We start from the raw sequence: 21,974 nt of genomic DNA, 5'->3' as shown, positions 1-21,974 counted from the left end.
GAAATTGTGCAGAGCGTTAAAAACTGCTTTTGAAAAAGAACGATTCTTTTTTTAACTTACTCTTCTTGCCACATTGTAAGCAGTTCAAGTGTATGAGACAGATCCAAATCTTACAAGGAAATATGTAGGGAAAAAATCAAAGTGTTTTTCATCATCTATGTTTTGGAAACCATTAAACATTTTTAAAAAATTTCTGGGAAAACGTCATTTTACATGTGATATGTATACAGTATATTGAGTACTGAAATCTTAGTCACCTCATTTGGTGGGGCACTAGAATATTGTGTTTTTATTTAATGTCAAACACATGACTGTTGAGTATAATATGGCCAGTACCTCTGCTGCTTTTAAACTATGGATTACAGAGGTAATACATTTCTACCTAAAATGTGAGGAGAATAACTCAAATTTTACCTCTGATCAGCTGTGAGACCTTTGAATTGTTATTTTTATTAAAAGAAAAGATAGACAGGATATTGTAGTAGACACTGTCCATGTTCTTACTATGTCTTCTTGAATCCCTTTTACCATATCCATGCACCCCTTCCCCCGCTTCTAGAACTGTGATTCCAACCCCACATATATATACCACTCTCTGCAGGAGGGTTCACCAACCCCACATTTTTTTGGCAGGCACAAAGCGCAGGCAGTGCATGGGAGTTTATTTTCCCCTGCTCCCAAAACAACCTTCTTTAGTTAAGGAGTTGTGGGTGATGTAGTAGGAAAGTCAAGCTCTCCTGCTTCCAGATGGAACAAACACAGAGGTGTAACTTATGTTCCAAAGTGCCCCGCAGGGCCAGTCTTAAGTCTCCCTGCTACAGGATTTTGTCCTCAATCACACCTTGTTTGACCTCTCCCCATTTTGTCCTGCTTCCCTTACTCCATTAAAAGTTTCCCTGGTGAGCACTCACTTGCACAGGAATCCTCACCTCGAGCCGTGCTTCTGGGGAATCAGAAGGCTGGTGTGTGTGTGACTTGGGTCTTGGCTGAGTTGGTTTGTATTGCTGCTTTCTACCACCGGGGGGCAATATCACCACACAAACTGCTCCTTATGCATCAGCAAACTAAAATCACAAGGAACAGTAGTTTGAGACCCCAAAACTAGGTCCTGAATTAATTATTTCCAAAATGTAATTAAAGTTCCACATTGTCATTGCTTTATCACTTATATCGTTTTATAACGTGCTGCTCATTTGCTATCCACCTCTAGTAAGACAAAAAAAACTTTTTGGGGGGGCATATTCTCTTCTTTTAAATAGTGAACAAGTTACTTTAATGAAAAGCCTATTTAAAGCTTTTAAAATTTCTGCACAAAACTTCTATGAATGTCATAAGTTACATTTTTCAATTGATTATCTCATTGTGTAGTTATATGAGACGTCTCTGGTACGCCATGGTTTGATGACTCTTGGGCCCAGTGGTTCTGGGAAGACAACCGTTATAACAATCCTGATGAAGGCACTAACAGAATGCGGGAGGCCTCATAGAGAAATGCGAATGAATCCAAAAGCTATTACGGCTCCTCAGATGTTTGGCAGACTGGACACGGCGACCAATGATTGGACAGATGGGATTTTTTCTACTCTGTGGAGAAAAACATTAAAAGCTAAAAAGGGTACACATAAACTCTTTTCTGGTGATCATTCTTTTCCCCTGCCAGTTTATCAATAACACGGTATTGGTTTAATTTTCTGTTTTGATTATCTGCAGGTGAAAAGTGATTTTCTGTTTTCATTATTGGCAGGTGAAAACATTTTCCTCGTTTTAGACGGCCCTGTTGATGCCATTTGGATCGAGAACTTAAATTCCGTGTTGGATGACAACAAAACCCTCACACTGGCCAATGGAGATCGCATCCCCATGGCCCCTACTTGTAAGCTTTTGTTTGAAGTCCACAATATTGAGAACGCCTCTCCGGCCACGGTTTCTAGGATGGGCATGGTCTACATCAGCAGCTCTGCTCTCAGCTGGAGGCCAATACTGCAGGTGGGGACAACAGACCCACAGAAGCGCGTTCAGTGTATTTCCACGTCTCACTCTCCTATAAACAGAGACTCTCTTTCTTTGCTGCAGGCGTGGTTGAAGAAGCGTACTACACAGGAAGCTTCTGTATTCCTAAGTCTGTATGATAAAATATTTGAGGATATATATACATTTATGAAACTGAACCTCAGTCCAAAAATGCAACTCTTAGAATGCAACTATATTGTGCAAGTAAGTTGTTTTCTTTGTACATTCATGACTTAGATGTGAGATTTCCACCCCCCCACACACACACCACTCAGTTGCAGTTTAGAGGTATCTGAAATGGAAAATTCACGCAGTCCGTCAGAATCTTTTTGTGACGTGGAGGTGAAGCCTCTGAGAAGTTTGATTCCTATTAAAGACCTTATTGACGCTCTTACTGCCATCTCTTCATGAGTTTCACTTCCCAGGGCGGTATTGTCAGGGGAAGAGGAATGAACTATCTTTCCCATCGTCAAGCTTAGTATTACCTTCCCAGAAAGAGTGTCCAAATATGAGAGTAGACTAAATAAATAAAGCTGGAAGTCCTACAGAAAAGCACAACAAAGAGCTGGTGGCAAGCAGGAAAATTTGGGTGGCAGTCTTGGCTTTGCAAATTTGCTACATATATTAGATAGGGAAAACCTTTGAACAATTCTCCAAGTATTTTGTAGAATTATGTTTTTCCCCCTCTTCTCAGTTTTTCTTATTAGTCTTTGGAAGAAACAGAACCAATCATAGATTTTTCAGAGGCTCTCCTGATTCTAGTCCATAGGTGATCTCTCATTATCCCATTCTAGTGCTTTGATTCTCTCTTAGTGGAAGGGATGTCAGTCAGGGAGGGTGGGTAGCTTAGAACTGATACGTGAGGCCCAAATTAAGTGCAAATCTTATCTTGAAATAATTTTGTTATGAAAGACAAAGGATATCTTACTGTAGATACATTTCTTTCTGTTGCCATATGGGGTTTGGCACACTTTTTATTAGAGGGGCAAATAAATGTTTTAGACTTTGCACAACTTTCTGTCTCAGCCCCTCAGCACTTCAGTTGCATTGCAAAAGCGGTCAGACACAATGAACGAGTGTGACTGTGTTTCAGTAAAACTTTATTTGCCAAACAGGTGGCTGGCCCCTGGGGCACAATTTGCTGAGCCTTACAACATGTTAAAATAAATAAAACCTTTGATCTATAAAATTTGGAATACCCAAACTTTAGAACCAGAAGCTACCTTAGGAAACATCTAGTCTAGGCCTTTTGCTTTTTAGATCAGGAAACTGAGACTCAGAGATGTTAGTGGCATGAGCCGGGATACCTCCAGATTCCCAGTTTGGCATCCTTTCTGCTAGATCATGCAGTCTGCCTAAAGCACAATGGCCTTTCTTCTAAATGCTGCTAGCTGTAGGACACTGATCAAGCAATATCTGGAGATATATTTGTTTTCTTCTCTCTTTCTCTCCTTTTAAATTTATTATTGTTTTTAAATGTTTATTTAAAATATCTAAATACAAACCTTTATTTTATTGTATTTTAAATATTTTCAGTCTCTCAATCTTCTGGAAGGTTTAATTCCCTCCAAAGAAGAAGGTGGCGTTTCATGTGTCGAACATCTTCATAAATTATTTGTGTTTGCTCTAATGTGGAGTTTAGGAGCCCTTCTGGAATTGGAAAGCAGAAACAAGCTTGAAGCCTTTTTACGAAATCATGATAGCAAGTTAGACTTACCAGAAATACCTAAGGGCACGAATCAAACCATGTATGAGTTTTATGTTACTGATTATGGTAAGCACAGTGACTTATACCTGAAATAAAATGACATTTTTTTTAATGGAAAAAAGATAAACTCTGTAAACTCTTCTGTGGGGAAATATTAAACCAATCATGAATAACATAATTGCTAATACCATTTTTAAAGGGCATATATGCAAGGAACAGTAGGATTTTGCATATGGGCCAGGCTGGGAACAGTTACAGAGGCTCTTGACTTCTCCTCCTTTTGCAGTGGTCTCAGTGAAATCTAACATAAATAAGTTAGCAACACTTCTTACAGCATCTATTTTCTCTTACTTGAAGAGGAAGGGTAGCAGTATAGAGAACACAGATTCTTCATGTTGCAAAGCATGGTAATTAATGCTCATGACAGATCAGTCTTAGAACTTCTCTGTTGGAAATGTCAGAATAAGCAGAGAATGAACCAAGCAGATGGGATCCTACTTACACGTCGCAGACTCGGCAAAGTCCAGTGCTGTCACCTCAGCCCCCTAGCCTCCTGTGTGTGGTAGGGCCCAGCTCACCTCTCCCTAAAAGAAACTAACAGTTAAATGCACCCTTAAATCTAGCTATGAATTCTCTTAGAATCTAGAGCCAATCCAAAGATGGTTCTTTGAAAAGATCGATAAAATTCGTAAATCTCTTACCAGAGATATCAGGGAAAAAAAAGAGAAGACATAAATGACCATGATTCAGAATGAAGGAAGGAACATTACTACAAACCCTAAAGACATTAAAAAATAAGAAGTGAATATTAGAAACAATGTTATGAAAATACATTTGACAATGTAGATGAAATGGATAAATTCCCTGAAAGACACAAACGACCAAACCTTATCAAGAAGAAATAGATATCCTAAGTATCCCTATATCTACTAAAAATTTTTGATTTATAGTTTAAAACCTTCCCACAGAGAAAACTGCAGGCCCAGATGACTTCACTGGTGAAGTACATCAAATTCTTAAGAAAGAAACAATACCAATTCATTCTGCATAAACTCTTCCGAAATATAGAAAATGTAAGGAAGAAACACTTCCCATCCCACTTTATAAGGGTTTGTAAGTGTTGTCCTGATACCAGAAACAGAGAAAGACATTACAAGAAAAGAAAACTATAGACCATTATCCCTCAGGAATATTGACACACATTTCTTAATACAATTTTAACAAATGAAATTCAATAGTATATAAAAGGATAACATATTGAGTTCCAGTGGGTATTTATTCTAGGGATGGAAGGTTGGATTAACATTTAAAAACCAGTCAATGTAATTCACCATATTAATAGAGTAAAAACCAAACAAATTATATAGTCCTCTAAATCAATGCAAAAAGAGCACTTGGGAACTTCCCTGGTGGTCCAGTGGTAAGACTCTGTGCTCCCAATGCAGGGGGCCTAGCTTTGATCCCGGGTTGGGGAACTAGATCCCACATGCCTGTCGCAACTAAGAGTCCACATGACACAACTAAGAGTCTGTGTGTCGCAACTAAGAAGTTTGCATGCCACAACAAAGATCCCACGTGCCACAACTAAGACCTGGCATGGCCAAAATAAATAAATAAACATTTTTTTAAAAAAGCATTTGATGAAATTGTACATCCTTCCATGATAAAACAGTACACTAGGAATAGAAACTTTATCATTCTGATAAAGAATATCTGCAAAAAATCTAACATTATACTTAATGGTGAAAGACTGAATACTTTCTTCCCAAGATCAGGAACAAGACAAGAGTATTCCTTTCTCACCACTTCTATTAGACATTGTACTAGAGGTTCTAGCCAGTGCAATAAGACAGTAAATAAATAAACATGAAAAAACAAATGAAATACCTATAGATTGGAAAAGAACAAGTAAATCTCTATTTGCAGATAATATAACCATCCTCGAAAAACTAGTAAATGAGTTTATTAAGGTCACAGAATGAAAGAACAATATATAATAATACTTTGTATTTCTACATGCTCACAACAAATTGAAATTTTAATATACCATTTAAAATAGCATTCAAAAAATGAAATATATAGGGATAAATTTAACAAAATATGTGTAAGATCTGTATATTGAAAACCACAAAATTGCTGAGAGAAATTAAAGAAGTCCTAAATAAATGGAAAGCTAAATCACATTTACAAATCAGGAAACTCAGTTTTGTTAAGATGTTATTTCTCTCCAAATTGATCTATAGATTCTGTGCAATCATAGTGAGAATTCCAATAGACTTTGTTTGGTTGAAATTTATAACTGAATTATAAAACTTTATGGAAATGCAAAGGATTTAGAATAACCAAATCAATTTTTTTTTTTTTGCGGTACGCGGGCCTTTCACTGTTGTGGCCTCTCCCGTTGCGGAGCACGGGCTCCGGAGGCACAGGCTCAGCGGCCATGGCTCACGGGCCTAGCCGCTCTGCGGCATGTGGGACCTTCCCGGACTGGGGCACGAACCTGCATCCCCTGCATCGGCAGGCGGACTCTCAACCACTGCGCCACCAGGGAAGCCGCCAAATCAATTTTTAAAAAACAAAGTTGGAGCACTCATACACCCTGATTTCATTAAAATCTATTTGAAAGTCACTATGAAAATAAAATTCCCATTCCAGCCACAGAATGGGAAGAAATGTTTGAAAAATATATATCTGATAAAAGAATTTTATCCAGAGTACATAAAGAACTCTTGCAATTCATAATAACAAGTGGCCAGCCAATCCAAATTTCTTAAATAGGCAATAATTTTAAATAGATGCTACACCAAAGAAGATTTATGAATGGTGAAAAAAGCACATGAAAAGATATTCAACATGATTGGTCATCAGGGAAATGCAAAATCATTACACAGACACTAGAATGACTAAATTCTAATTAATTTAATGGCTAAAATTAAAAGGTTACTAATACCAAATATTGGAGAGAATGTGGAACAAGTGGACCTCTCACATCCAATAGTATATCCACTTTGCTAACTACACAACGGTACACAATATACAGCCAGTTTGAAAAACACTTCGGCAGTTTCTTAGAAGTTAAACATGCACTTAACCATAGAACTCTGTAATTTGCAAGGAAAGTTGACATTGAGGTTATTCCCCCAGTGATGAATGTTTGTTTTGCTACTATCAAATGTGTGCTCCTCTGCTCTCTTTCCAAGCATTCTGTATACACGGTAACTTTTTTGGTACAATTCTGAATCATGGTATCTTTTGGAAGATCTTTAAAATGGCAGTTAAATTCAAGAATGCAATACCAACAATGCAAGTCATTCAATTTAAATGGCAAAAGTATGAACATCTCTCATCAAGTTTGCATAGCCAGCAGCGATTCTGACATAATAGATTGAAAGGAACGTTCCAGAGATGATAAAACGTAAATAAAATATTTTTCTTAGAATTGATGAAAAGCACTTACAATAATTGTTATAACAATAATATCAGTCAGTAAATTAGCAGTGACTACAAGTCAGGAATCTGGGCACTCTATTAACACTAGTTTTAGGGCCAGGTTTATTTTTTCCCGTTTCTCATGGCAAACATCCTATGTCCAGTAATCTACAATCCCTTTTTTGGTCTTTCCCATCCTTTTAGTTAATGTGATTTTCCTACTAGATACTAAACATGTTATTGATTGTAATTCCATTTCAGACCAAGATCTCTCTGGATAAATAATTAGCAATTTAAAGCTGACTTTGTAAAGAGGCAAAAACAAATTGAAATTATCAAATGCCACATACATTAGATAAGCAGATATGTTAACGTGTTTTACAAAAATGTTTTAAATGTTTATATATTTCTGTTAATTGTTTATAGCACTTGTGTTTTGTATTGAGATAACTTCTGAAGAATGCAGTTTTATTAAGATCAGCTTTAATTATTGTATAGGTGATTGGGAGCATTGGAATAAGAAACTTCAGCCATATTATTATCCAACTGACAGTGTTCCGGAATATTCATCAATTTTGGTTCCAAATGTTGACAATGTTAGAACAAATTTTTTGGTAGACACCATTGCAAAACAGCATAAAGTAAGTTTGATAGTTTTGTCGACTGAAAAAAAACGCACAACCTAAAAGTTGAGAGTTATGTTTTATTTGGTGGACATTCTTAGGACTTCAAACCTGGGACACAGCATCTCAGGTAGCACTGAGAAAAATGTTCCAAAGAGGCAAGGCGGGTGGGGGGAAGCCAGAATATACAGAAGTTTTTGCAACAGAAGACCAGGTAGTTGGAGCACCAAAGAATTACCGTTAATGAAAAAAACCCCAGATATCTCAAGTTAAGGAATTTAGTGCTCTTCTGGGTACGGGAAGATACAAGAGTCTGGGCTCGCTGAAATCATCCCTTTGGTACGCACCTCAGCTATCTGGGGCCAGTATCCTGTGTTTTCTCTTCCTGAGTCTCCTCAGGGTGCGCCGTCTGGGTGGCTGTAATGTAATGGCTTGATGGCTGCAACATCCTCATTTACTGACATGGCAGGCAATATTTTAGTTTTCAGTTTCTTAGATGATTGCAAACCATGTAAGAAACACATCCCTTTTTACACCTATTGGTGGAAAAATTAAAGTACGAGGGGCCGGAGGTGGTGTCATTTCAGGGAAACCTATTTGGCAAATGAACTCCAGGTCCCAAGATTCACTCCAACTCAATCTTCCCTGAAATGCTGACTTCCAGCGTGCTAAGGAAAGTGGGTATCTGCTTACAAAGTCCTTCCAGGGGTTACGTGACTGCTCACCCACACTTTCTTCCAGCACTTTTATAGCATATATTTTACATTTAAATCTTTAATTCCACTAGGATTTATTTTGATGTAGGTCTAATCCTTAAAAGTAATCAAAAATTAGTTGCATTAGTTTATAGAATGAAAGAATGGCTACTAGAACCTTAATATATTTAAAACTAAACATCTTATAACACCTTTCAACATGATTATCCTACGATTGCAGGCTGTTTTACTCACGGGGGAGCAGGGAACTGCAAAAACTGTAATGATTAAGGCCTATTTGAAAAAATATGACCCCGAAATACAGTTATCTAAAAGTCTAAACTTTTCATCTGCCACAGAACCAATGATGTTTCAGGTAAAGCTCATCACTTGCTGTAGTCATTATCATATTAAATATATTAAGTGGTTGATACAATAAAATCTGTTTGCAAATGAAACATTGATATATATATAGTTGTCCCTCAGTATCCATGGGGGATTAGTGCCGGGATCCCTGCTGGTATCAAAATCTGTGGATGCTCTAGTCCCTTACATAAAATGGGTAGTGTCTGCATGTAACCTGTGCACATCCTTCCATGTACTCCAAAATAACCTCTAGATTACTTACAATACCTGGTACAATGTAAATTCTATGTAAATAGTTGTAAATGCAATATAAGTGCTAAGTAAATAGTTTCCAGTGTGAGGCTAATTCAGGTTCTGCTTTTTGGAACTTGCTGGAATTTTTTTTCCAAATACTTTTGATGGAAGTTGGTTGAATCCAAGGATGTGGAAGCTGTGGATAGGAAGGGCTGACTGTATATATATATATATATCTATATCTATATCTCAAAAGAATTGGTGTTGAAGTTGGTATTCAGCTGTTTAACCTTCCTAAGGCTGACACTGAGGCCAAATCAAAATAGCATGTTTTGGCCTAATATTGAAGCTGAAGCTGAACATTGGAGTGTCTTTTAATATAAATTAATGATTAATATTCCAACAGCTTTTTTAAAGTTTGCAATATTTATTTTAATAACAATAGTTACATATATTAAATAAATAAGTCAATTATATTCTACTCTGAAAAGCATGTTCATCATTTTTAGAAATGGATTGAAATGTAATGCATAAGACAGACTATTTCCTTTTCTCTAGAGAACAATTGAAAGCTATGTGGATAAGAGGATGGGAAGCACATATGGGCCACCTGGAGGCAGAAAAATGACTGTATTTATTGATGATATTAATATGCCCATGATTAATGAATGGGGAGATCAGGTAGGACTAAAATATCTCATGTAAATGATATTTAATCAGTATTCTTAGTGACATATGAAAAGATCAATAACTGTCACTTTATTAAGCCTAGTAACAATTCTCAGTCTTTTTTGGCTTCTTGGTTATAGATGACGTTCTTCCTTTTTGAAATCCCTATATGCTTCCCCCCAACACTCCCTCTGCCTCTCTGGCTGCTTGATTTCAATGTGCTTTCTGGCTTCTTTCTTCCTTTCCCCAGGGTTTTATCTTTGTTCTCTTATTTCCCACTCTATATTCTCTCTCCCAGGAGTACCTGATGTTTAGAAAACACTTTTTTTTTTTCTTTTGGCTGAGCCGCACGGTATGCGGGATCTTAGTTCCCTCACCAGGGATTGAACCCGTGCCCCTGCAGTAGAAGCACAGAGTCCTAACCACTGGACAACCAGGGAGTTCCCAGAAAACAATTTTTAAAAAAACCCAAAACTCTGCCATGCACCACTGTCCTACTTGTGATCGTCTGTCATCCCCAGACTCACTCCCCTTAGAGGACCTCACAGTTGCTGCCAGGGTTCTGCCTGTTCCTGGTGGGATCCCCAACACGTCCTCCCACCACCGTCTACTGCCTCATCAACACCATCAATCTAGAGCCCACCAGGACCCGTCACATCCCTTCCACCCTTTATCCTGGTTCACCTCAGCCATCACCAGGATGTCAGGACTCCCAGGTCTGTCCGTGCTCATCCTGACACTAATCCCCATCAGTTCTGCTTGGCCCTTGTCTGGCCCCATCTCCTACTTTCCCCACTCCTGAAAACTTTCTGTGTGCCCTTGGCAGCCATGGTTCATCCACAAAATCCCCTGTAAATTCAGCTTCTTCTCTGAGCTTTTCCCTCACCTTCTTGCTCTAATGGAAACCCAGGATGCTGCTTTCCCTGCAGACTTCTCACCTGCAGGTGAGGGAGATGTCCTTCTCCGTTCTCATTGCCCTCTTCCCTGAAAACCTATCACTCTGACCTCACACCCCCATGTTGTTGCAGTCATCTTGGACCCTTGGGTCACACCCGTCCCTCCCCGAAGATTTCAGTCCCCGGATGACTGTCACTCTCTCCAGGGCTGTCCCAGTCTCTGGGGCCAGCTTCATGGTGTGCACAGTGTGCCGTTGCAGAGGGATTCGCACTTCAGAGGAACTTGCATGTGGTTTAATGCTCTGCTGTCACTGTCTTGAAATTTCTAATAATGATTTTTGAATAAAGACACTTGAATTTTCATTTTGTCCTGAGCCTCACAAATTATGCAGCCATTCCTGCTTGTCATAATTCTCAGTGATGCCAAAAAATATCTACGTACATGATCTTGACCTCTTAGTTCCTTGACCTCAACTCCTCCAATGATCATGTCTTCCACTCCGTCTGAAATTACTCATTCACGCAGTCGTACCCTACACCTTGTCATTATCAGTAACTGTGACCTGTTCATTATCTCAGTTTCAAGCGTTTTATTGTCTGATCACCATGTCCACATTCTGTAGCTCATTCCCTCTACTACCCAGACTACAGATGGAGCTACCAGCCATTGTTCCTACCATCATTAAATTCTCCTTCATTTCTTCTCATTTCCTCACTTCCTTCCTTTCCAGCTAAAATTCCATAATCCATTATTATAATCACGGTAGCATGCACCCTCTACTCATTTGTGAAAGCCTTAACCACATTAAATCCTCGTTAAGCCTCTTTGCTCACCAGCCACCTGCACCTATGCAGCCAAACTTGGCTGGAGAAAAACACACAATACTGCTTAAAATCACTTTAAAATCATGATTATGGACCTCAGCTGAGCTCATAATACTACCCAGCAATTATACTGCGTGTTTTGTGTTATGTATCTTTATCCTGTCTATTCCTATCCTACATCTACATTCAGGTTCCTTTCATACCGTCTTTTTCTCAGACCTTGGACACCTTCATTTCCTTGCCCTCAGCTGAGCATGAAGTGCTACAGCCTTCTTCCTATTCCACTGAGGACACTGATTTTTTTTGTTCCTTTTTCCTTTTCTTACGATCCATTTACTGCAGTCAATTTCTGTGTTCTAGTGGTTACCCTAGACAGTGCATCCTACATACATAATCAAAAATAAAGATAATCTAACACTACTTTCCCATTTTGTATATCCAGTGACCTTTGAACACTTTAATTTCCTTTATCTTTCTCCTGATTTATAATTTTATTGTTGACTTGTATTTTAAGTCTATGCCTCTGTTTTTATTTTTTATTAGCATAAATCATATTATTCACCTTTATATTGTGTTATGCCAGTTTTATTTATTTTTAAAAAAGTTTTATTGGACTATAGTTGATTTACAATGTTGTGTTAGTTTCAGGTGTACAGCAAAGTGAATCAGTCGTACATATACATATATCCACTCTTTTTTATATTCTTATCCCATAGAGGTCATTACAGAGTATTGAGTAGAGTTCCTTGTGCTGTACAGTAGGTCCTTATTAGTTATCTATTTTATATATAGTAGTATGTATATGTCAATCCCAATCTCCCAATTTATCCCTCCCCCCATTTCCCCTCTGGTAACCATAAGTTTGCCTTCTACGTCTGTGACTCTATTTCTGTTTTGTAAATAAGTTCATTTGTATCATTTTTTTAGATTCTGCATATAAGCGATATCATGATATTTGTCTTTTGCTGTCTGACTTACTTCACTCAGTATGACACCTCTCGGTCCATCTGTGTTACTGAAAATGGCATCATTTTGTTCTCTTTTATGGCTGAGTAATATTCCATTGTATATATGTGCCACATCTTCTTTATCCATTCCTCTGCTGATGGACAATTACGTTGCTTCCATGTCCTGGCTATTGTAAATAGTGCTGCAATAAACACTTGGGTGCATGTGTCTTTTCAAATTATGGTTTTCTTCAGATATATGCCTAGGAGTGGGGTTGCAGGATCATATAGTAGCTCTATTTTTAGTTTTTTAAGGGACCTCCATACTGTTCTCCATAGTGGCTGTACCAATTTACATTCCCACCAACAGTGTAGGAGGGTTCTCCTTTTCTCCACACCCTCTCCAGCATTTATTGTTTGTAGATTTTTTTTGAGGATGGCCATTCTGACCAGTATGAGGTGATACCTCATTGTAGTTTTGATTTGCATTTCTCAAATAATCAGTGATGTTGAGCATCTTTTCATGTGCTTTTTGCTCATCTATATCTATTTTTAAAGTGAACTCCCATGAGGCATTATTTTTTACTGTTTTATATATTCACTCTTTGTTTGCATTACACACTTATTTACCACTTTTTTTACTCTTTATTCATTCTTAGAACTTCCTTAGGAGAAAATCTTTTAGTGACAAACTCTTAGTTTTTTTGTTTGTTTGTTTGGTCTGCAGAAGTCTTTATTTCATCCTCTTTATTTGAAAGACGTTGCTGGATAGAAAAATGTAGGTTGGCAGTTATTTTCTTTCATCACTTTAAATATATGATTCCTGTCTTCTGCTTTCCTTGTTGCTGTTGAGAAGTCAACTACCACTTAGTCATTGCACCTCTGAAATTAACCTGCTTTTTCTCACTTGTTGCCTTACTTTCCTGTAATTTTTTCTTTTTCGAATTATGTTCCTTGGTGTAGATTTATTTGTATTTTTTTTGCTTGGGATTCACTGGGACTCATGAATCTGTGGTTTGGTGTCTTGTGTCAGTTCTAGAAAATTCCCAGTTCTTACCTCTACAAATATTGCCTCTGCCTCACTTTCTTTCCCTTCTTATCAAACTCCAAATGTATATTAGACTTTCTTCTTTGCCCTCTATGTTTCTGCCCTCTTTTTCTATACTTCCCAACTTTTTCTCTCTCCAATACTTAGTCTAGATAATTTCTCCTCTCCTATCATCCATCTCACTAACTTTCTTCTCTGCTTTGTCCAATCTGCTGTCAAATTCATCCACTGAGTTTTAATTTCAGTTGCTATTTGATTCTTATTTTCTTTCAAATGCGTTGTCATTTGTATTCCTTGCATATATTTTCAAATCATTGTCTATTTCTTTAAACATGTTTAGCATAGTTGTTTTAAAGTCTATGTCTGTTAATTTCAGCATCTGAAGTCTACATGGGTCTGTTTCTGCTCTCTGTTGTTTTAATAGTTCTTGTTCACGTTCAACCTTTCTTGTTTCTGTAAGTACCTTTGACTGCTTGCCAGGTCATTGCCCTTAAAAAATTATCTGTGGCTGTTTCTTAAAGCCTAAGATAAATGTGTCCTCAACCAGACAGGTTTGAGTTTTCTTCTGTTAGATCCTTAAGCGCTTATTCAGTCAGGATTATCTCAAAGCAAGGTTAATATTTGAAAGTCTCTGGCCCACTTAGGCTATGCACATCCATGGTGCAATTCTGTGCAAGTGTCATTCTGAGGCTACAACCTCCCAGGGAAGACTTCTTTTTCTTTTTTCTTTCCCTTTTCCTCTCCCATTCATTAGGGATCCAGGGCAGATAGACCTCTCAGCAGTTCCTGTAAGGTGAGGAGAGAGGAGGCATATTTAGGTATCATCTATAAGATGAAAAGATCCTGAATTCAGACTTTTAAAATCCAATTAAGGATGTCTAGTTGGATCTCAAACTTAACATGTCCAAAACTAAATTCCTGTTACTCCCTAAACCTGCTCCTCCAACAGTCTTCTCCATCTCAAGAAATAGCAACTCCACATTCAGCCTGTTAGGAAATCATGTCGGCTCCATCTTCAAACTACATCCAAGATTTGACTGCTGCTCATCACTCCATTGCTAACACCTGGTGTGAGCCACCATCTGTCTTCTTGATCATTACACATCCTTCCTCATTGTCTCCCCATTTCCCTTGCCCCTCTCAATCTATCCTCATATCAGCAACCAGTTAAAACATGCGTCAGGGGACTTCCCTCGTGACGCAGTGGTTAATCCGCCTGCCAATACAGGGGACATGGGTTTGATCTCTGGTCCGGGAAGATCCCACATGCTGTGGATCAACTAAGCCCGTGCGCCACAACTACTGAGCCTGCGCTCTAGAGCCTACGAGCCACAACTGCTGAGCCTGCATGCCGCAACTACTGAAGCCCGCGCGCCTAGAGCCCCTGCTCCGCAACAAGAGAAGCCGCCACAATGAGAAGCCTGTGCACTGCAACAAAGAGTAGCCCCTGCTCGCCACAACTAGAGAAAGCCCATGGGCAGCAACAAAGACCCAACACAGCCAAAACAAACAAAGAAACAAACAAAAAATGTGTCAGATGGTGTGTCACACTCCTCTGCTCAAAATCCTCCCGTGAGACATGTAGCATATAAATGCCAAAATCCTTCCTGAGATCTAAAGACCCTATACTGTTTGATATTATCTCCCCATGATTCTCCAACCACATTTACTGATCCTTGTACACACTGGGTATAACATTCACTCAGAGCCTCTTCATTTGCTGTTTCCTCTGCCTGGAATGCTTTTCTCCTAGATATCTGAGTGGTTTGCTTTCTCACTTCCTTCAAGTCTTTGGTTATATGTCATGTGAGATGAAGCCTTTCCTGCTTCTATATTCAGTTGCATCCTTGAGCACTGCCTATTTCCTTTCTCTGCTTTATTTTCTCCAAAGGACTTATACCATTTTATTTACACACATACATACATACAGACATGCACGTGTACATTTTCTCTCCCATCACAAGAACGTATGCTCCATGAAGACAGGGATTTTTGTCTATGTTACAACAGAGCCAGACACAGAGTAGTGATTGATTAAATGTTTCTTGAATGAAAGAGTGTCATATTACAGGGGCTTGTGTGTCTTCCACTCAAAGATGCCCGATAGGAATTTGGATATACAGGTGTGGAGTTTAGAAGAGAATCTGAAGCTAGAGTTACAGAGTTGAGATTCTTTAGGATTTAGGGTTGAGATGGCATCCCCTGAAATAGAAAAGAGCCAAGGATGGAACCCTGTAGAAGAGTTACATTTGAGGGATGAATGGAGAAAGAATGGCTTGGGAAGTGATCCAAGGTCTCCAGATGAGCCTGGAAAGAACTGAGCCTCTAAAAACAAGAGAGGAAAAAATTTCAATACGGAGGGAATGTTAGCAGTGGTAGAGGCTACAGAGAAGAAAGATAAGGATGTAAAATCCAATACCAAAACATTCAGGAGTAAAACTATCCCATTTTCTGATTTAAGGTAGTTTAAACAGTTGAATGTGGAGTGTGAAAGATGTAAAAACTATAGTAAAACTTGTAACTCTGAGAACTCTTGTAATTGTACCAAATATTCTGTAATTCTCCTATCTAGATTTATCAGCGTGGTAAAGAGCGCATTGGATTTGCACCAGACATATTCAACTTACAGTTTAGGGTTTATGGGTGGTATCATTTAAGTCAAATTGCCTTGAAGGCAACATTCACAAACACTTCATTGATAAAAGTTGAGCGTTTTCTTCTGATCTCACCTGTACTATTTTATAGGAGCTTTGGAGGAAATGATAGTGATGTGTTACTAAAATGTTACTATATAAAATTCCAGATAACTAACGAGATTGTGCGACAAATGATGGAAATGGAAGGAATGTACAGCTTGGATAAGCCTGGAGATTTCACTACTATTGTTGACGTACAGCTCATAGCGGCAATGATTCACCCTGGAGGCGGTCGAAATGATATTCCACAACGTTTGAAAAGACAGTTTACTGTGTTTAATTGCACATTGCCTTCGAATGCTTCAATAGACAAAATTTTTGGTATGACTATTCTTGGTGTTTAATTTTTTATTGCATTACATAATGGACATAAATCATGCAAAACCTTATTTAAGAGATAAAAAGGCCCTGTCAGAAGTAGGGATTAAATATCCGAAATGGAGAGCTAAATACCAGGGACTAAATACTAAGAAGACTCATGTTTATAGCCTATTGTAAGACTCAGGGATATTTAGAAATAGCCTTGTTGAGGGTTGGCTTTAGAGGTAAGTAAACCTTTGTGTTGTGGTTTTCTTGACACGATTAATCAGAGAAATTTGGGCTAATGAATGATAGCCCATTGATCAGAGGTTAACAACATAATATACTAAGTCAAATGTAGCACTTTGCTATGTTAATGAAAATGATATTTTGACACCAAATTTAGGCCCACATAAACCATTCCATTAAAATTATGTACATGAAGACATATAAGAGAAACTGACCCATGCATATGTGATCATTAATTATTTGACATAGCAAGTACTGTAGGTCAGAAGAGAAAGGCAGACTTTCAAGAAATGGTACTGGGATATTTAGTAATTCTTCTGTGAAAATAATTGAAACTGGACCCCTACCTCACACCAAGCATAAAATCAATACAGAAGGATTAAAGATTTAAATATGGAAGGCAAAGCTGTAAAGCAGGGCTTCCCTGGTGGCACAGTGGTTGAGAGTCCGCCTGCCGATGCAGGGGACGCGGGTTCGTGCCCCGGTCCGGGAAGATCCCACATGCTGCGGAGCGGCTAGGCCCGTGAGCCATGGCCGCTGAGCCTGCGCGTCTGGAGCCTGTGCACCACAACGGGAGAGGCCACAGCAGTGAGAGGCCCGCGTACCGCAAAAAAAAAAAAAAAAAAAAAAAAAAAGCTGTAAAGCAATGGAAGAAAATATAGGAAAATATCAGAATGATCTCTGGGTAGGAAAGAACCTCTCAAATGAGACTCAGAAAGCATAGACCATAAAGGAAGAAAATGATAAATTTGACTAGATTAAAATTAAGAGCTTTTGTTCAGTTAAAAAGCAACATTAGGGCTTCCCTGGTGGTGCAGTGGTTGGGGAATCCGCCTGCCAATGCAGGGGACATGGGTTCGAGCCCTGGTCCGGGAAGATCCCACATGCTGCAGAGCAACTAAGCCCGTGTGCCACAACTACTGAGCCTGCGCTCTAGAGCCTGCAAGCCACAACTACCGAGCCCACATGCCATGACTGCTGAGGCCCGCGTGCCTGGAGCCTGTGCTCTGCAACAAGAGAGGCCACTGTGATGAGGGGCCCGCACACCGTGGCGAAGTGTGGCCCCCACTCGCCACAACTAGAGAAGGCCTGCGCACAGCAATGAGGACCCAATGCAGACAAAAATAAATAAAATAAATAAATTTATATTTTAAAAAAGCAACATTAAAAGAGTAGAAAAAAGACAAGTTGCAAAGTGGAAGAAAAAAATTTCAACACATGTAACAAAGCAAAAAACTCAGTAATCTGAATACTTCAAGAAATCCAAAGAATCAATCAGATAAAAAGCAAACATCCTAATATAAACATGGGCCAAAAGCCAGGCACTTTAAGAAGAGGAAACCATATGACTAATAAACAAAGGTAAAGATGATAAACATTAGAATTCAGGAATATGGAAATTTAAAACACCAGGAAAAAAACCATTTTATAACCACTAGATTTGCAAAAATGAAAAATTCTGACAAAAAAATCAGGCATTGGTGAAAATGTAAAGCAACTGAGACTCTCTCCCCTGCTGGTGGGAGAATCAGTTGCTACGAGCCCTTCATAATGACTGGACATTATTACTGGTAGTAGAACATGTGCACACCCACTGCCACTCCACTTCCAAGTATATACCAGTTCACCATTTTCTTCCTTTATGGTTGTGCCTTATGAGTCTCATTTAGGAAGTCCTTTCCTACCCAGAGGTCATACAGGTATTTGCCTATGTTTCCTTCCAAACGTTATATAGTTTTGCCTTCCGTATTTGAGTCCTTAACCCATCTGTAGTTGATTTTTCACATGTGCACCAAAAGACTTACACAAGAAGGTTCTTAGAACAGTGTTCCTGACAGCAAAAACCTTGAAGTAACCCAATTATGTATTGACAGTAAAGTCGGATAAATACATTGTGGCGTGGGTGTACCGTGTAGTGCTCTAGAGCAGTGAGTGTGAGCAAACACAGCTACATGCTTCAACATGGATGAAGTCCAGAAATACAATGTTAAGAGAAAAAAAGCATCACAGAGGAACATATAACATGATTCCATTAAATTAAATTTCAAAAACTAAAGTTAAAAGGAAAAGGTTAAAGTTTAAGAACGTAAGTGCCAAAGTTTTTTTTTGGAAAAGCGAGTTACTGATTCTCACCAAGTCAGCGCCCTGTCTACCTCTGGAGGGAGGAGGGATGGGACAAAAGAGGCTTCTAATGTACTTGGACAATCTTGTGTTCCTCAGTCTAGTGGCTGTACGTGAGTGTTTGATTATTTGTTAAACTTTTATACACTCTTTGATATGATTAATATTGAAAATGAGATATGGAAACAAACCAGAAACCGAGGCTCAGAGAAGTAAGATAACTGCCCAATTAAGGCCATATAGCTAGTGCATGGCAAACGTGTGATGCTGATTCTGTTTTCTGATTCCACATCCCATGCTTCATCTATAACACATTTGTGCCACAGGAAGCTGGAGGTCTAGAATCATAGGATTTCAGGAAGCAAAAAGGCCTTACAGGCATCTAGCACAACCAACCATGATCTTGGATAATTTCACGTTCCCTCAAGGCTGCTCTTCTTTGGTCTATGTGAATGAAGCCCAGTTTCTTTAGCTGACCCACCCTTCATAAACCTGCTATGCGTCTCTGAGCAGATATTCGTATTCATTTTCCTCTGGAAATACCATGCTCAGAACTGAACATACTGCTCAACATAGAGTCTCACAGGGACGAAACAGAGTTAAATCTGTTTTTGCAGTCTAACACCAAACACATTTTGGGACTTCAGGAACAGTCTATATAACACAGTAGTTCCTGAGGGTGATTATGTCAGATTGTCACTGTGTTGGGTGTTTCCTAGGAACCATTACATCACCACCCAGGCCAGTGTGTTGGCTGACTGCAGGTCAGGAGATATGGGGGTCCTGATTTCACTTCTGTCAACAACCAATCTGAGTGAACTTGAACAGTTTGCTTTACTTGTCTGTGCCTGGTCTCCTTATCTGTAAGATGAGGAAGTAGTCTCTAAGTTCTTTTCCAGCTCTTCTACTCTTCAGACTGAGGGCTGTTTTACAGGTTCCAGAGCCAGGTTTCCTGGTTTCAAACCTCAGATTCACCCACACACAAGGTGGGTGACCTTGGGCAAGTTACTAAACTCATAATAAAATGGGAATAATAATAACCTCTAGGTCCATCTGTGTTGTCACAAATGGCAAGTCATGTCAGACAGAGAAAGACAAATACCTATGGTCTCACTTATACATGGAATCTGGAAAACAAAACAAATGAACAAACAAAACAAAACAGAAACAGACTCATAGATACAGAGAACAAACTGGTGGTTGCCAGAGGGGAGGAGAATGGGAAAATTGAGTGAAATAGGTGAAGGGGATTCAGAGGTATAAACTTCCAGTTATAAAATAAATAAGTCACAGGGATATAATATACAGAATTAGGAATATAGTCAATAATATAGTAATAATTTTTTATAGTGACAAATGGCTACTAGACTTACTGTGGTGATCATTTCTTTAATTGAGGTATAGTTGATTTGCAATGTTGTGTTAGTTTCAGGTGTACAGCAAAGTGCTTCAGTTATACATACATATATATCTATTTTTTTGTTTCTTTTCCTTTTTAGGTTATTACAAAATGTTGAGTATAGTTCCCTATGCTATACAGTAGATCCTTATTAGTTATCTGTTTTATATATAATAGTGTGTATATGTCCATCCAAGTCTCCCAATTTATCCCTCCCCACCATTTCCCCCCTGGTAACCTTAAGTTTGTTTTCTGTTTGTGTGGGTCTATTTCTGTTTTGTATATAAGTTCATTTGAATCATGTTTTTTAGATTCCAATATAAGGGATATCATATGTTATTTGTCTTTGCCTGGCTTACTTCACTTAGTATGGTGATCTCTAGTTCCATCCATGTTGCTGCAAATGGCATTATTTCATTCTTTTTGATGGCTGAGTAATAGTCCATTGTATATACGTACCACATCTTCTTTGTCCATTCATCTGTCAGTAGACACTTAGATTGCTTCCATGTCTTGGCTATTATAAATAGTGCTGCTATGAACATTGGGGTGCATGTATCTTTTCGAATTGTGGTTTTCCCTGGATAAATGCACAGGAGTGGGATTGATGGATCATATGGTAACTCTATTTTTAGTTTTTTAAGGAACCTCCATACTGTTCACTATAGTGGCTGCACCAATTTACATTCCCACCAGCAGTGTAGGAGGGTTCCCTTTCCTCCACACCCTCTCCAGCATTTATTATTTGTAGACTTTTTGATGATGGCCATTCTGACCAGTGTGATGTTTTAAATTTGAGTCACTATGTTGTACACCTGAAAATACCAAAATATTATATGTCGACTATACTTCAATAAAAATATAAATGAGAAAACGGGAATAATAATAATATCTACCTCAGATTCTTTCTCATAGGATGTTGGGAGGATTAAAGGAGTTAATACATATAAAATGCTTATCACTGCATACTAAGCTTTGCTAGCCCCACTGCTGACTGTCAGTCTTAGCTGATTCCTTGAGAGAAATTCTTCACATCACCTAGCTTAGTCATCTTGTAATGATTTATTCACTGGGATAAACATGTACCTTGTGATCTTATAGTAAGCTCATACCTTCAATCTTGTTTATTTTTCAGGAGTTATTGGCTGTGGGTATTTTGATCCTTGCAGAAAGTTCAAACCCGAAATATGTGAGATGATTGTGAATCTGGTTTCAGCGAGCAGAGTGCTGTGGCAGTGGACTAAGGTACAGAATCATCCATTGTCAATAATCAGAAAAAAAAAGTCAACAATTATTCAGCCTAGTTCTCTCCTCATGGCTCATGAAGTTATCATCACATCATGGGTAGTAGTGTTTTTCTGGAAAAGACAAATTAGGTGCTGAAGTAGATTTATGACACCTTTTCCTTCCAGGGAGCAAATATTCTGACTGAATGATGCTTTCCATATATATGAGATATTACTGTAAACCAGACACGGCATCCAGGATAAAGTAGAGTTTTGCTGAGATGAGAACACTGCTTTTCCACTTGTTACTCTGATTTGTAACTCTTTGTATGTCTGTCTTCCTTACCTGCTGCCAACAGCCAAACTGTGTCAGACACTCAGATGTTCACTGACTGAGGGAATACATGGATTTCCAGATATTCTTAGCTAACCAAGACTTAAAGTCCAACTTGTGGATTTCTCTGAGGTGGAGCATGAATTAGTAAATGGATGGAATGTACTCAACAGAATAGTCTAGATTTTAATACAGAGGT

The 21,974-nt window shown here is 38.6% G+C and overlaps 1 protein-coding gene across 1 annotated transcript in view; it reads left to right on the top strand.

Annotated features, from left to right (window-relative positions):
• The window catches only part of DNAH8 (dynein axonemal heavy chain 8), a 328,229-nt gene that overhangs the window by 162,507 nt on the left and 143,748 nt on the right, over positions 1-21,974 (top strand). The window contains exons 50-58 of the mRNA XM_060021883.1: positions 1,369-1,615; positions 1,745-1,986; positions 2,074-2,214; positions 3,547-3,784; positions 7,646-7,788; positions 8,707-8,841; positions 9,624-9,746; positions 16,254-16,467; positions 21,351-21,460. Coding sequence (XP_059877866.1) covers positions 1,369-1,615; positions 1,745-1,986; positions 2,074-2,214; positions 3,547-3,784; positions 7,646-7,788; positions 8,707-8,841; positions 9,624-9,746; positions 16,254-16,467; positions 21,351-21,460 — 1,593 coding nt within the window. The remainder of the gene's footprint in view (positions 1-1,368; positions 1,616-1,744; positions 1,987-2,073; positions 2,215-3,546; positions 3,785-7,645; positions 7,789-8,706; positions 8,842-9,623; positions 9,747-16,253; positions 16,468-21,350; positions 21,461-21,974) is intronic.

The sequence above is a fragment of the Delphinus delphis genome, chromosome 10 (assembly GCF_949987515.2).
Source record: "Delphinus delphis chromosome 10, mDelDel1.2, whole genome shotgun sequence".
NCBI lineage: Eukaryota > Metazoa > Chordata > Mammalia > Artiodactyla > Delphinidae > Delphinus > Delphinus delphis.
This window is presented reverse-complemented; position numbering and strand designations above follow the sequence as displayed.